The sequence below is a fragment of the Hippoglossus stenolepis genome, chromosome 13 (assembly GCF_022539355.2).
Source record: "Hippoglossus stenolepis isolate QCI-W04-F060 chromosome 13, HSTE1.2, whole genome shotgun sequence".
Taxonomy (NCBI): Eukaryota; Metazoa; Chordata; class Actinopteri; order Pleuronectiformes; family Pleuronectidae; genus Hippoglossus; species Hippoglossus stenolepis.
Window position 1 is genome coordinate 13,948,857 of NC_061495.1, and position 12,412 is coordinate 13,961,268.

Consider the following 12,412-nt stretch of genomic DNA (forward strand, 5'->3'; position numbering starts at 1 on the left):
GAATAGATCCTAAACGTTTGGTCTTTTGTTCATTTGGATAAGCACACAGACAAGTGGAGTGTGACGCACTTAAAACCATCTATATACCGCTTATCCTGAAAGGGTCGCTGGAGCCAATCGCTGCTGACATTGGGGCGAAGGGCGGGGTAAACTCTGGACAGGTTGCCAGAGTATCACACAACTATTCACACACAATTTAGACTCTCCAATCAAGTGAACCCTGAGGAGGCCCGAGTGCCCGATAAGACCCACGCAGACACAGGGAGAACATGCAAAGTCCACACAGAAAAGCCCCTTGCCAAAACCCGAGTTCGAACCAAGACCCTGCTAGCTGTGAGGCTAACCACTGCACCACCATGCCTCCCTACATACTTAATAGGCAAAAATGAAAAGGAACATAGCAACATTTTTTTTCAATATTATACATTATATATAGTATTATGTAGTGTGACATATAGGAAAATTATGTGATCTGGAATAACTTAAAAGATTGTTTAGTGTTGATTGTATTGAACAATGCAAGTTTTGAAACATTGACATGACAATGACAATGTAACGCAACTGTGAGAAAACTCCACAGGGGACGATAAAGGCTTTCTTTGTATAAATAGAAGCATAATAATGAGATTCATTGATATGACACAGACTTCATGCGACCCGCTACAGATGCACTTCAGAGGCTAAGACACTCACTTCTGTTGGCACTTCATGGTGACGCGGAGAAGGCAACGGCGACAGGCGGCTGTTGTGTTGGACCCGACTGTGTTTCCTGGCAGAGAGAGGGTTGACTGTCAGTGTTAAGCACTCACACAGAACCAATGAGTCAAACATACACGCGTCTGCAGCCTTTACCTTTCAAACGGGATCTTTTTAAACTCGGACTCCCTCACATGATCAATCACCTGCTTCTGTGTGCGACCGCTGCAGAGAAGAAGCACAGCGGAGACGATGATAATGAGCTGCAGTCGACTGTTTAAGTGATGAGACATTGGGACATTGGGACTGGAGACAGAGACACAGACACAGAGACTCCCTCTACCTGAATCTGAAGGAGGAACCTCGTGTGAAGAGCACAGGCTTGGGTTTGGCCTTCGGTTCCTCAAAGAGGCGGAAGAAGGCGTGGTACTCGACACAGATCTTCCAGAAGACTTTACAACAGTCTCTGCTCGCCATCAGGAACTCCAGAGTGTCCTGGTATGAACTCTGGTGCAACGCAGAACATTTATTACATTTAGTGGATTCGATTTGTTACGTTATTTAATTATACACAGTAGAGCCTAGCAACACAACTTACATTTAAATCTGGCCTCAGCTTGATGAGGAAACGTTTCCTCTTGAAGCTCAGTTTACGAACTTTAGACCAGTTGAAGGCGTTGATCCTTGTGTGTCCCTGCAGCGACAAAAACAATGAACCGACTTTTAATCAGGCTTTTACAAGAAATACCACTTAACACAACCCAATTTATCTCAATCGCACCCCCATGGTTTGCACATTCACCTCTTAAATCATTGACCTTACAAACCAGCAGCACTGACCTGAATGACCAGGACGCCGGTGTGCGCCGCAGTCAAGCCTAAATCCGTGCCCTCACGATCCTTGGCAGGGTGAAGGCGGATCCCGTACATCTCCAGCCGACGCGCCACTTCTAGTAACTGATAGTCTGATTCTGAAGGTGTTTGACCTCTGCAACAGAAAACACGACAACAAGGTTAAATCACAACAAGAAGAAGTTCAAGAATGAGGCTGGGAATATTCTGTTTCCCTTATTGTTGACAAATCTACTAATAATTAGTTGATTCTAATAAGAAGTGTTGCATATGTAGCCAAAGACTGATAGAGATGATGATTCTGCTGTAAGGGTTTAATATCATTGTAGCAAAAAATTTCACCAGGTTTAATCTGCAGGGGAAAATGTGAAATAATGCACATGTCCATCCACTACAGTTATGAGAATATTGTGATTGACATAAACAGCTGGCGGCACAAGTTTTCACTCTGGTTGTGATTAAAGATGATGATGGAATTAAATGGTAAATGGACTGTATTCATATAACACTTCTCTAGTCTTTATACAGCACTGGAGCAATTTGAGTGGTTCAGTGTCTTGCCCGCCGACACTTCCTCATGCGACATTTGAACCACCGACCTTCTGCTTAGTGGATGACCCGCTCTACCTCCTGTGCATGGAAAGCAGTGTGTAAAAAGGTGATGGAAATGTTGTATTAATCACGGAACGTTACTGTTTGCTACTTGGCCCACAAATATCTGATGTTTCCTTTTTTCTTATTTATGAGTACGACATAATCAGCCAAGTGCAAAAACATTTCCTGCAATACTTCAACTTAATAAACTTAATTTACTTGTATTACCTCGGCCAAGGAGGTTATGTTTTCTCCCACGTCTGTTTTTTATTTATTTTTTTATTTAGCAGGATTATGCAAAAAGCAAACATAACAGCATTAGTTGTACTTGCAGGTTTTAATACTTGGATTTAACAAGAGCAAACCACAGCATTCATTATCCTTTCAGAACATTTTGGGAAATAAATGAAACCCTGGCTTATCCTCCTGCTGTGAGTCTCTTTAATTGAGGTGAAAGAACGAGTCCAAGTGGATCCAGTTTCCCTCGTGTTTATCTGAGTTTTTGGAGCAGCGGTGGTGGGAGGTTGGGGAGGGGCTGCGCACGCTAACTAACTTTCCTAATTCGTATCAGCGGACCCGTTTCCTGCGTGTGGTACTTAATAAGAGATTTAACTCGGCGTGGCATCCGAGCAGAAGGAGTGCAGTTACAGTTATCAACGGAGAAAGCCTCGGGGGGAAAAGAAGAAAAAGCGAGTCAAAGAGGGCAGTCAAATCTAATCTAGCTGCTTTCATGTAGCAGGAGCCGCCCACTGTGAGTCCATCTCTGACACAGCTCACTGTAACACAGAGGTGAGACGAGGGTTGGCAAAGATTTGGCTCGTACTCAAACGTGTGCACGGATGATTTTGACATTTTGTGGCAGGATGGTGGGAGGAGATCTGGAAGGTTTCCAGTGATATACTCCCAGCAGCTTGTCGCTCTTAAACTTGAGGCAGAAAAATACTGGAAAGAGCCAAGTTCAATAACCATCTCCGCTTGGTATAAGCTTCACATTAGACATCTGAGTATACGCTCTGAGAATGTGCGTTTTTAACCTTCGAAGCCAGCTGACAAAAGCTGTGCGAGTCATGTGGTGGGATGAAGGAAGCTTCCAGGCCTCTTTTGTTGTTGTTGGAGAAATACTGAAACTCCAGAAGCTGTAAAACAACTTACAAAAGACGGGCTCTTCTGAGCTGATCTACGATAAAGAGCTGCACGGAGCGCTCCTGAGAAAGAACCCATTTATTCAGCAGCTGCTTTCCTGAAGGTGTCACCTGTATAATAAAATTTCCCCTACAGGACGTGCACAAGGCCTGACGCAACTTTTACTGTTCACGGGCGAACAGAATAATTTGTGTTTAGCGATGGCTTCAGTGACTTTAAGAGCAGAGTTAAAAACACTGGATCCATTGAGTGTCTCAGTTTAATGTTGTGTACACCTCATAGTTCTTCCTGGGTTTCTTCATGCGAGGACCTATTGCCAAGTAGAACGATATGAAGGAATATCTGAGTCCCAGAATTACTTACACTTCCCCATAACTGAGGATAAGGTGAAGTAGCTGAGTAGAGAATAACCCTTGAAACGCCACATTATCTCACAAACAACAGACAGAGACAGTCGCTATCCATCCAGTGTTCTGAGACAAATTCTAACTGGGGTGTTTGTAGACTCAGTTATCAGTTCCATGTTGGTCTGGTTTGTAGTAAAGCATCATTTTAAACTATGCATACCAGCAAAAAATGTATCTTAAAAAACTAATTTTAAAGCTCGACAGAAGGATCGTTAAATGAATGCAAACATGATTAAACTCATACGTAATAAGTCAAACAATTTTAAGACATTTAAAGGCCTAAAACTTCCAGAAACTCACATATTCTTTGAGTGAAACTCCATGATCTTGTCGATCAGGGGCATCTGATCTGGGATGTAGTTGTTGTTGAGGAGGTGCGACCGGCACTGACTCTCCTCAAAGTCCCCAATCTCAGCTGAAAAGAAAAGAAAAAAAAGACGTTATTGTAGAAATACTTGCTACAAGATACTGGCCGGTTATAAAAACACACTTCAGCGCTGCTTGGCACAGAATGAAACGCCATTCGTCCACTAGATATTCCCTCATAAGAACATAGCTGTGGTAAATTGTGTCAACATGATTTTGTGCGTATGCAAGTTGAACTGATTTCCATCCTTGCTCGTGTTGTTTTTGATCACTACTGAATAACGGGCTGAGAAACGCCAGGTTGAGAAAATGCTCAGTATTTCCTGGCGTGGCACCGTGAGGCTGCTCTGAATCAGTTCTGCAAGATTATGTCCAGGCAGCTTGACTGAAAGGTATCCATAGAAACGCACACAAGATCCTGTTAGCAATGGTATACAGTGTGCTACACGACAGCGTTTGTCGTGGTTTTGGAGTCTCTTGAGCTAAATGAGGAGCCGTGAGGGACTTACACTGGATAATGTGGGAGACAATCAGTGCCGCGCTGCTGTCGTTGCAGGTCAGTCGTCCAGAGGAAAGGTCCTGTTTGATCTGGAGGGCAAACAGGTACCTGGACACAGACACAAACTGCTTTAACAAGGTAGAACAGGGCAGATGTGGTGGTGGTTTCCAGCAAGAGAACAAGACAAATACAAAAACCTCAGGATCAGCTCAGAAACAACATCTACCCCTGAATCTAAATGAGCTGCTGCAGCTAAACGTCTGAATAAACACAATGTACTCCGGCTCTTTTTATTTTGCACAAGACTTTTAGTCAAATAGAGTTGGCAAAGTGCACATTTTGGATTCAGTAAGTAATGACGCTGCACCGCTGCTTCTCTTGGATGAGAGCCAGAGCGAGGACCAATAAAGTCGGGAATAACAGGCTTAGAATTTGTTAAAATGATAAAAGATAAAGTAGGAGTATATACTTGAGAATTTTGCCTTTGTTGGAGGGTGAAGATGCAGACAGGAAACAGGCTGAGAGAGAGATGAGGTATGACATGAGACAAAGGTTCCTCACTGGACTCAAACTGTGTACGTCATGGTTATGTGGCATGTGTTGTAACAATTTGGCAAGCTCGATAATCTGTGTCCCCATCTCAATGCGTCAAATACATAGTCTGCTTTGGAGGATGGTTTGTGCCGTAGTGACCCTGAACAAAATGTGTAGACATATGGAGATGGAGCATACCAATACTAATATTAGGGTGTAAAAAAAGTCCAATATATCAGTCAATATATGTACATGTATAAAATGTTTTTATTATCCAACCCATATGACAAAGACATTTATATGAGGCTTGGTATTTTACAGTTAACAAGTTAAACTGCATTATAAATAACTAAAGAGAAAACCAAAGCTGCTTTGTTTATTCAGTAAAATGAAAGTTTTCATATCGCTTCATGTCAGCAAACATAAACGCCGAAACAGATGCGTCTGTGAAAGGCTCATATTCAGCTGATATCATCGGTCAACCATTAAATGGGTCAGGCTCATATATTTCTAGATATTTAAGCGTGTGTACAGTATGCAAGTATATGAGGGGTTATCTGTAGCGGGATGTATTTGTGCTTTTGGGGCAGTAAATTGATTTTCATTATTTAATGATCTATCACTGATTGTTTTGTCTATAAAAAAGTCAGAAAACCATGAAAAATGGAATTCCAGTTTCCCTGAGCCCAAGGCGAAATCTTCGCATGTCTTATTGGACCAACAAAAAAATCCACAAACAAAATATATTCAATTTAAAACGACATAAAACAGAGAAACCAAATAAATCCACACACCCAAGAGGAATTAAATATCCTCCTGGGACATTGAGACAGCTGCACTATTCACATACTACACATACAATAAAAATATTGATCGATAATTATCATTATCAAACACCATGTATATCAGTGTAAAGATCAGAGAGCTACCATATATAAGTATACCTAGAGTATATTTATCTATACTAATATCATAAAGAATCATTCAACACAGTTGCCTAATATTTCTCCTCTCTGCCTCTGAAAACATGTCATGACACAGCTCTACAAAAAGCCCACAGACACCAGGAAGTCATTAGTGCCACGCTCATCTGCAGAGAGCTAAATCAGAAACATGGCAGCCATGACATGACAATTACAAAGCCGAGGAGGGAATAAATCTTATAAGAAGCGGAGCGCATGTTTGCTTGTGCGCTTCCACAATCGCTTCCACTCACAGCTGAAGTCATTTACTCTGACATGTCCTACGTAAATGGTTTTCAATAAATGCCAACAGGAAGATGGGTGTACAATGTGGAGATTTATTCAGGTAAAAGAGGAGCTCACCTTGTCAACTCCTCCAGTAGCTGTGCGTGGTCTGGAGGGAAGAACTTCACGGCAAACCTCAGGATCGTGTGCTTCGGTCCTAGTGTTGTAATAACGCCACAAAAATATATTACTTTTTGATTGGTTGCGAAAAACCCAGCACATTTCCATTCTCATCACAAAAAAAAGATTCCTTGAAAGAAGATGTGACAGCATTTTGACACACTTACGTCTGAGCTGCTTGATAATGGGCTTGATGTGATCCAACCAAACCTGTAGAAAAGAGGAGAGAAATATGCAGTGTTCTGAATTCTGGGATGTATCAGAAGAGGCTCCATTTCACTTTCATTTTCCTCCTCACTCACCATCATCTTTTGATGGTTCTGAAACTCCAAGCCAAAGTAGTCGCCCTCGATGAGGTTCATGTGGGAACACACCAGGTCAAACAGCACTTTGCCCGAGGCTTTTTGCTGTGAACAAGAGGAAAGAACGGCAAAGAATTCTGGTTAAAATAAAGTTTTTTATGACCATGTACAATAACCACATCTATTTTTAAAGTGAACTTTTGTTCCAGTGAAATGGCTCGGTGACATTTAATACTCTTTATTTAAAAGAAAGACGACCAGACTTCAGGAAACAGAGGAGCTGCCAGAAACAAAAGAGGGTTGGGCTTTGTGGACCTGTCAATCTCTGCGGTCGCTGATTTCAACCAGATACATGACGGCTCCTGTGTCCTCCCTCCTTCTGTCCTGACATTCCAAAGCTCAGTTGGCTAAAATCTGCTGCAGCTGGAGGGAGGGGGGGGGCCCTGTACTGTATTTGATCTGTCTTTTCAGTGTCACTGATGATGGACCAGCAGGCTTTAGAGGATGATACAGCATCAGGGATAAAGAGGGAGTCTCCCCACCACCTCTGTCCTCGCTTACCCCACAAGCAAGCACACGCAAACACTTGGAAGTACGATTAATCCGCAAACTTTTTTAACAAACAACAACAATGTGACAACACATTAAAACCCCCATAGGAACCACCTCAGAAACGTTTCCCATGTAAGGTCACGTAAATGTCAGGGATTTCCACAGAAACAACCTCTGTTCCCCTCTCCCTGAGGAAACACAGAGTTCTGTCAGCCACACAGCGGGAGAATTTCTGCCTGGCTGCACCCCCCCTGCTCCCCCCGTGACTGGTCTGCACCAGCGCAGAGCGTAACACGGGAGTGTTTAGAGTCGCAGTTTCCGCCTGGTTTGGTTAATGAACCAGTGCTGAGTCTGAGAGGGTTTCAAGGAAGCAGCTTCTGCCTTAATACAAACGGAGAGTCAGTTTCTTTGGCACAGACACTAATACCACATGTCTCCTCACGCAGCTGAACTGTGCTGACATCCGAGTGTAAATCTGTGTAGTTTTAAAGAACCACACTGTCTGTGTTCCTATTAATGCTGAACGAATACAAAGTTAATCTCCACCAGCTTAGTGAGGGGGTTTTACACTTCCACAACCGAATCCATAATCTTCCCTAAACATGCCTCCCCACTCTCGCTGCTCCTCCCCGTGCGAGGCGCTGCAGAGAGTGTCCAACCACCGAGGAGCAGCTGTTTCCATATGGTGACGGAACGGAGCTGGTGAGGGAGGCCACAAAAAGGCTGGGGGGGGGGTCAAAGAGGTCATCAGCCAAAAAAGACCCTTCAAATACACACTCACACACACATGGCTTTCTAATGAGGTGCTGCAACAAGTGGGCGAAACGACCAGCTGAATGAATTTCTACAGTGCGAGCAAAGCAAGTCGGGCAAAGAAAACAAAGCTGAATGCAGTGGAGGCTGCAGATTGTTTCTGTCTCGCCGGAGCACGCTCACATGCAGCCCCATAAATCTGCAGAGTGAAATGACCACGAGCCGGAGCAGAGATGGGTATAAGGCTGATTAGAGCCAGGCAGCGCTTGATTAAACACAGCTGTTGCAGGCCGGAGTTGTGGGGCTGGCGTTTGACGCCGCCGCAGCCGACACGACGAGACGGCTGGTTTTCATGGAGCACGAGTCAGAGAGAGAGCGCCGGCCATCATGACACACCCAATCAGACGACAGAATAAAACACAGAAATCGCTCTATAATTTCTTTCTTTTTATTAACGATGAAACCTGGAGTAACGTTCTTTTACGTGGATAAAACTAGAGAGTGCATTCCTCCGCCAAGGCCCAACAGCCCCCTTAATGAAACTATTTATTATTATTTGCATCTCCACCAAATTGCACAAACTCATGAATATCATTTCCATCTGGATCTGCACCAAATTTCCCTGACCCATACCGCGTCCTTCCACTAATTTCGTGGTAATCCACCATGTAGTTTTTCCCCTAATCCTGCTGACTAACAAACAAACACAGATAACCATCAGCGTTAATCTGCTGCTAGAACAGCCCCTGCTCTTCTGGAAAGGCTTTCCAAGATTTTGCAAACAGGCTGCAGGGGGCTTCATCCCAACAAACCCCTTTCTTTATGGACCTGGATTTGTGCACATGTGGAACATTCATGTTGAAACAGTCGAAGCTATTCCACAAAACCATTCTTTATTGAAAGATCATTGTCTGCTGCAGGATTATCCCAAAGCTGTCCGCCTCCCGAACACTTTTGCATGCGGGTCGCAGCTGCTGATCGCCCGACAGGTGCTAGTGTCTTATCTAAACATTTCATACTATGAGGTTTCATTTATTTAAAAATCAAGATGTATTATTCTATTCTGTTTAAGGGCTTTTCTCACATTTTCCTCACGGGTTAATACATACTGACACATTTGATCTAAGGCTATAGGCTCTTTTCACAGCAGAGTAGTAACAGGTATTTCTAATAACTCTTAACTGTAGAATATTCGTTCTGTCTGGGCAATACAATGGTTCATGTGCAATCCATTCACTGTACATATTCTCACAAGTATTATTATCCTTACACTTAAGTATTGCATGTTACTTATTGTTTACTGATGCCTACTTTTGCTGCTGTGATATTGCAAATTCCCCCATTGTGGGACTAATGCCTCTGTTCTAGTCATTGGTCCAATTAAGCCATGATGACAGAAGACACATTTACATGGACACCAATATTCTGATATTAACCAGGTTTAACCAATCGTCTGAATAAGACACTGAAAACAGTATTTTCTGAGTACCTTAACCTGAGTAAGGTAATACTATTTACACCTGTACTTTTCCTTCTGTGACTTGTCAAAAGGTTTCCTGTGACAAAAGGTCCATTGAGTCTTTTCATAACGGCATCATGTTGTGGCTGCACAGATAAGTGCAGCCACAACGTCTCCTCGGGGGGGCCTCCACTGAACGGTTAACACATCAGGACTCACACAATAGCACATTTTATTGATAGCTGGTAATAGCTGCCAAATGGGACTGGTGAATGTTTTCAAACACAATAGAAAGGATCTCGAGCCAGACCAGCAGACGTGTGAGGCCCTGCACTGAGATAAATGCTGGTGTCAGCGTGCTGTCAAGATCAAACTCACTTTACAGCCACGTAAACCTGTGGGGAGCATTTCACGTTGTTGTGGCCACTTCAATACATCCCACTTATTTAAATGTTGTCCTGATAGTGGCACTAAATGAATGTTAAGAGAGGTATCACCAAAGTTATTAACATTCATCCAGAGGGGAAGATTAAACTCTGCACAAAATTTTATAGCAAGCCATAAAATAATTATTGGGATTTTTCAAACTGAACCAAATTCCAGAAAACTGTTTTTCTAATTACATTACAACTTTATTCTTGTAATATTATGACCATCTTCTCAACCACAAATTTAATCTTGTAATAAACCTCAACAGATAGTTTTACAAATGTTACCTTATTGAACAGTTCATTTTTATATATTATATATTATAGCACCGGCAGTGAGACTGTGTGATTTCCCCGCTCATCTAGACTATAAAATACACTGCAGTGTTCACTGTAACAACTGTGCGTAAATGGAGACACTGTAAAAGCTGACTATATTTATCAGCAAGTGGACAGTTGAACTTTAAATTTAAATTAAAAACAGGAGTCCCACAATCGCACAGAGCAGACGTGAGGCCTCTCCCTCGGCGGAAAGGTCACAGCAGCTGGCATTTCTTCCATCACGTACGATGCCAATAAAATACCACCAATCTACCACCAGGCCATACATCCTGACGCATGGGGAGTGTCTGTCTTGTCTCATTCGGTTTCGACGTAGGCCCCTAGACAGCTACTTCAGTACACACGTCTATGTGCACTAGCACTGTTGCCCTGACCTCTACATGCTGTGACAGGACAAGGCTAAATAAAGATGACAGCGACGTCTGCACACATGTACGCGTAGGTTTCCACTCGAGGGTATAGAACGAGTGACCACCCCCACTCTTATCCTCCCCTCAACCCCCGTCCCTTGTTAGCAGGCTCCTGTCAGCAACCAAAACATAAAGGTCAGGCGCAAAGCAGCTTTGTGTTCCCTCGACTGCTCCCCCTCCAGGAGTTGTTGGTATGGTCCACTTCACTTGCGGTAAGCCAGGCGAGGCGGTGCTCACCAAACTTCTCCGGGGGCAGTGTCGAGGGTGGGTGTGGGTGGTAACGGTGGTGAACAGGCTGGCACTGGCTTTGGAACAAAGGGAATGGCTTCTGATAAAGTACTAGAGAAGTCAATGATTGATTTCGAGCAGAGTGGTCAGCCATTTTTAAAAAAGGGGCATGACGACTTTTTTTTTTCTCGTGAGCTGGTTGCTTTCGGGTCCAGTGCAGATTCTCTTATACATTATATATGGAGCAGTCAGTGCACGCCGGGAGGTTTTCAGCTGTGACATTCAGCCACATCACAGGAGGCTGATCAAGGTCTGAAGATGAAAGAGGCTGTGATTTAAAGGAAGGGAAAAGAAAATGGAGAAGTGGGGGAAAGGTCACTTTCAGGAATCAAACTATCAGAAGTGCTCATCAGATAAGACGGCCAAAATTGGCTTGGGCAAAAGAAAAGAAAAAGAACGTTCTTGAACTGACTTCAGGGGATGAAGTTTCATGAGTCACAACTCCCACATAGATCATGTGAAGAAGAAGTTGCAGTGGAAAATACCAGGAATGATTTCAGATTCTTTTAAGTGAACCACGGCTCTTATGACCCCAGTGGCAAGTTGATATACAATCTCGCATTGAATCCTCACAACGCTGTCATTGAAAACACATGTGCAGCCACCGCTGTGTGTTTCTGTGGCTTCTGTGGCAATTTAGCAAGAGCAAAGCTGATCGAGGTACCTCAGAACATACAAACATACATGTATTTGTTTTATTTCCCTGTCTGTCCCCTAATTGACAAACATGTACATCTTCTTCTGGTATTACCAGTAGCTGGTAGGAGGGATGAGAGGGGCTGCAGTCCCTTTAAACCAAAGACCAAAAATCATCCCCCTTTAATAATCTGCCATTCCCTCTCAGCCACCCTATGAGAGCGAGTGCTACATGCGCAGATAGAGAATTTGTGTGTGCAGGTGAGCAACCTATAGTTTGTGCAGGTAATTAAATCAGAGGATGTGCAGTTCATTTTAAAAGATGACACAATGGCATTGAAAAGAACAGTAAGACAGCGCTCTGTGCCTCGCTCCATCACACAAACACACTGAACGTCTTGTCAGAGTCAGATTAACCATCAGCAGTACTGGCAAAAAACTATTAAAGTTAAAACATCCATAAAGAGGTTATAGTCTTCTGCAGGCAGGTAGGATTCAGCATAAACACACAAAAAAAGGAAAATGAAATGATCACATACATAACTTTACCAAATCATCTATAAAATGATTTGATATAGACCTTATTTTTCTTCTGCTCGGCTTTCTCCAGGTAGCTATATTTTATGAACTTACAACACACAGCATCATGCAGTTCACAATGAAAATGGCCCGTTCAAAAACAAAATGAAACTAACTTCCAACATGATTTACACAACACATTGGACATTGGACAGATACACTTTTCTTCCTCTAAAATAATGTCATAATATCGTCCAGTTTCCAC

At 43.0% G+C, this 12,412-nt stretch overlaps 1 protein-coding gene across 1 annotated transcript in view; it reads right to left on the reverse strand.

Moving 5' to 3' along the window:
* LOC118119957 (FERM, ARHGEF and pleckstrin domain-containing protein 1) overlaps positions 1-12,412 on the reverse strand; it is a 55,989-nt gene that overhangs the window by 19,209 nt on the left and 24,368 nt on the right. The window contains 10 exon segments of the mRNA XM_035174459.2: positions 694-769; positions 853-921; positions 1,040-1,203; positions 1,295-1,390; positions 1,537-1,684; positions 3,993-4,107; positions 4,568-4,665; positions 6,417-6,495; positions 6,626-6,668; positions 6,761-6,865. Of these exon segments, the coding sequence (XP_035030350.2) occupies positions 694-769; positions 853-921; positions 1,040-1,203; positions 1,295-1,390; positions 1,537-1,684; positions 3,993-4,107; positions 4,568-4,665; positions 6,417-6,495; positions 6,626-6,668; positions 6,761-6,865 (993 nt within the window).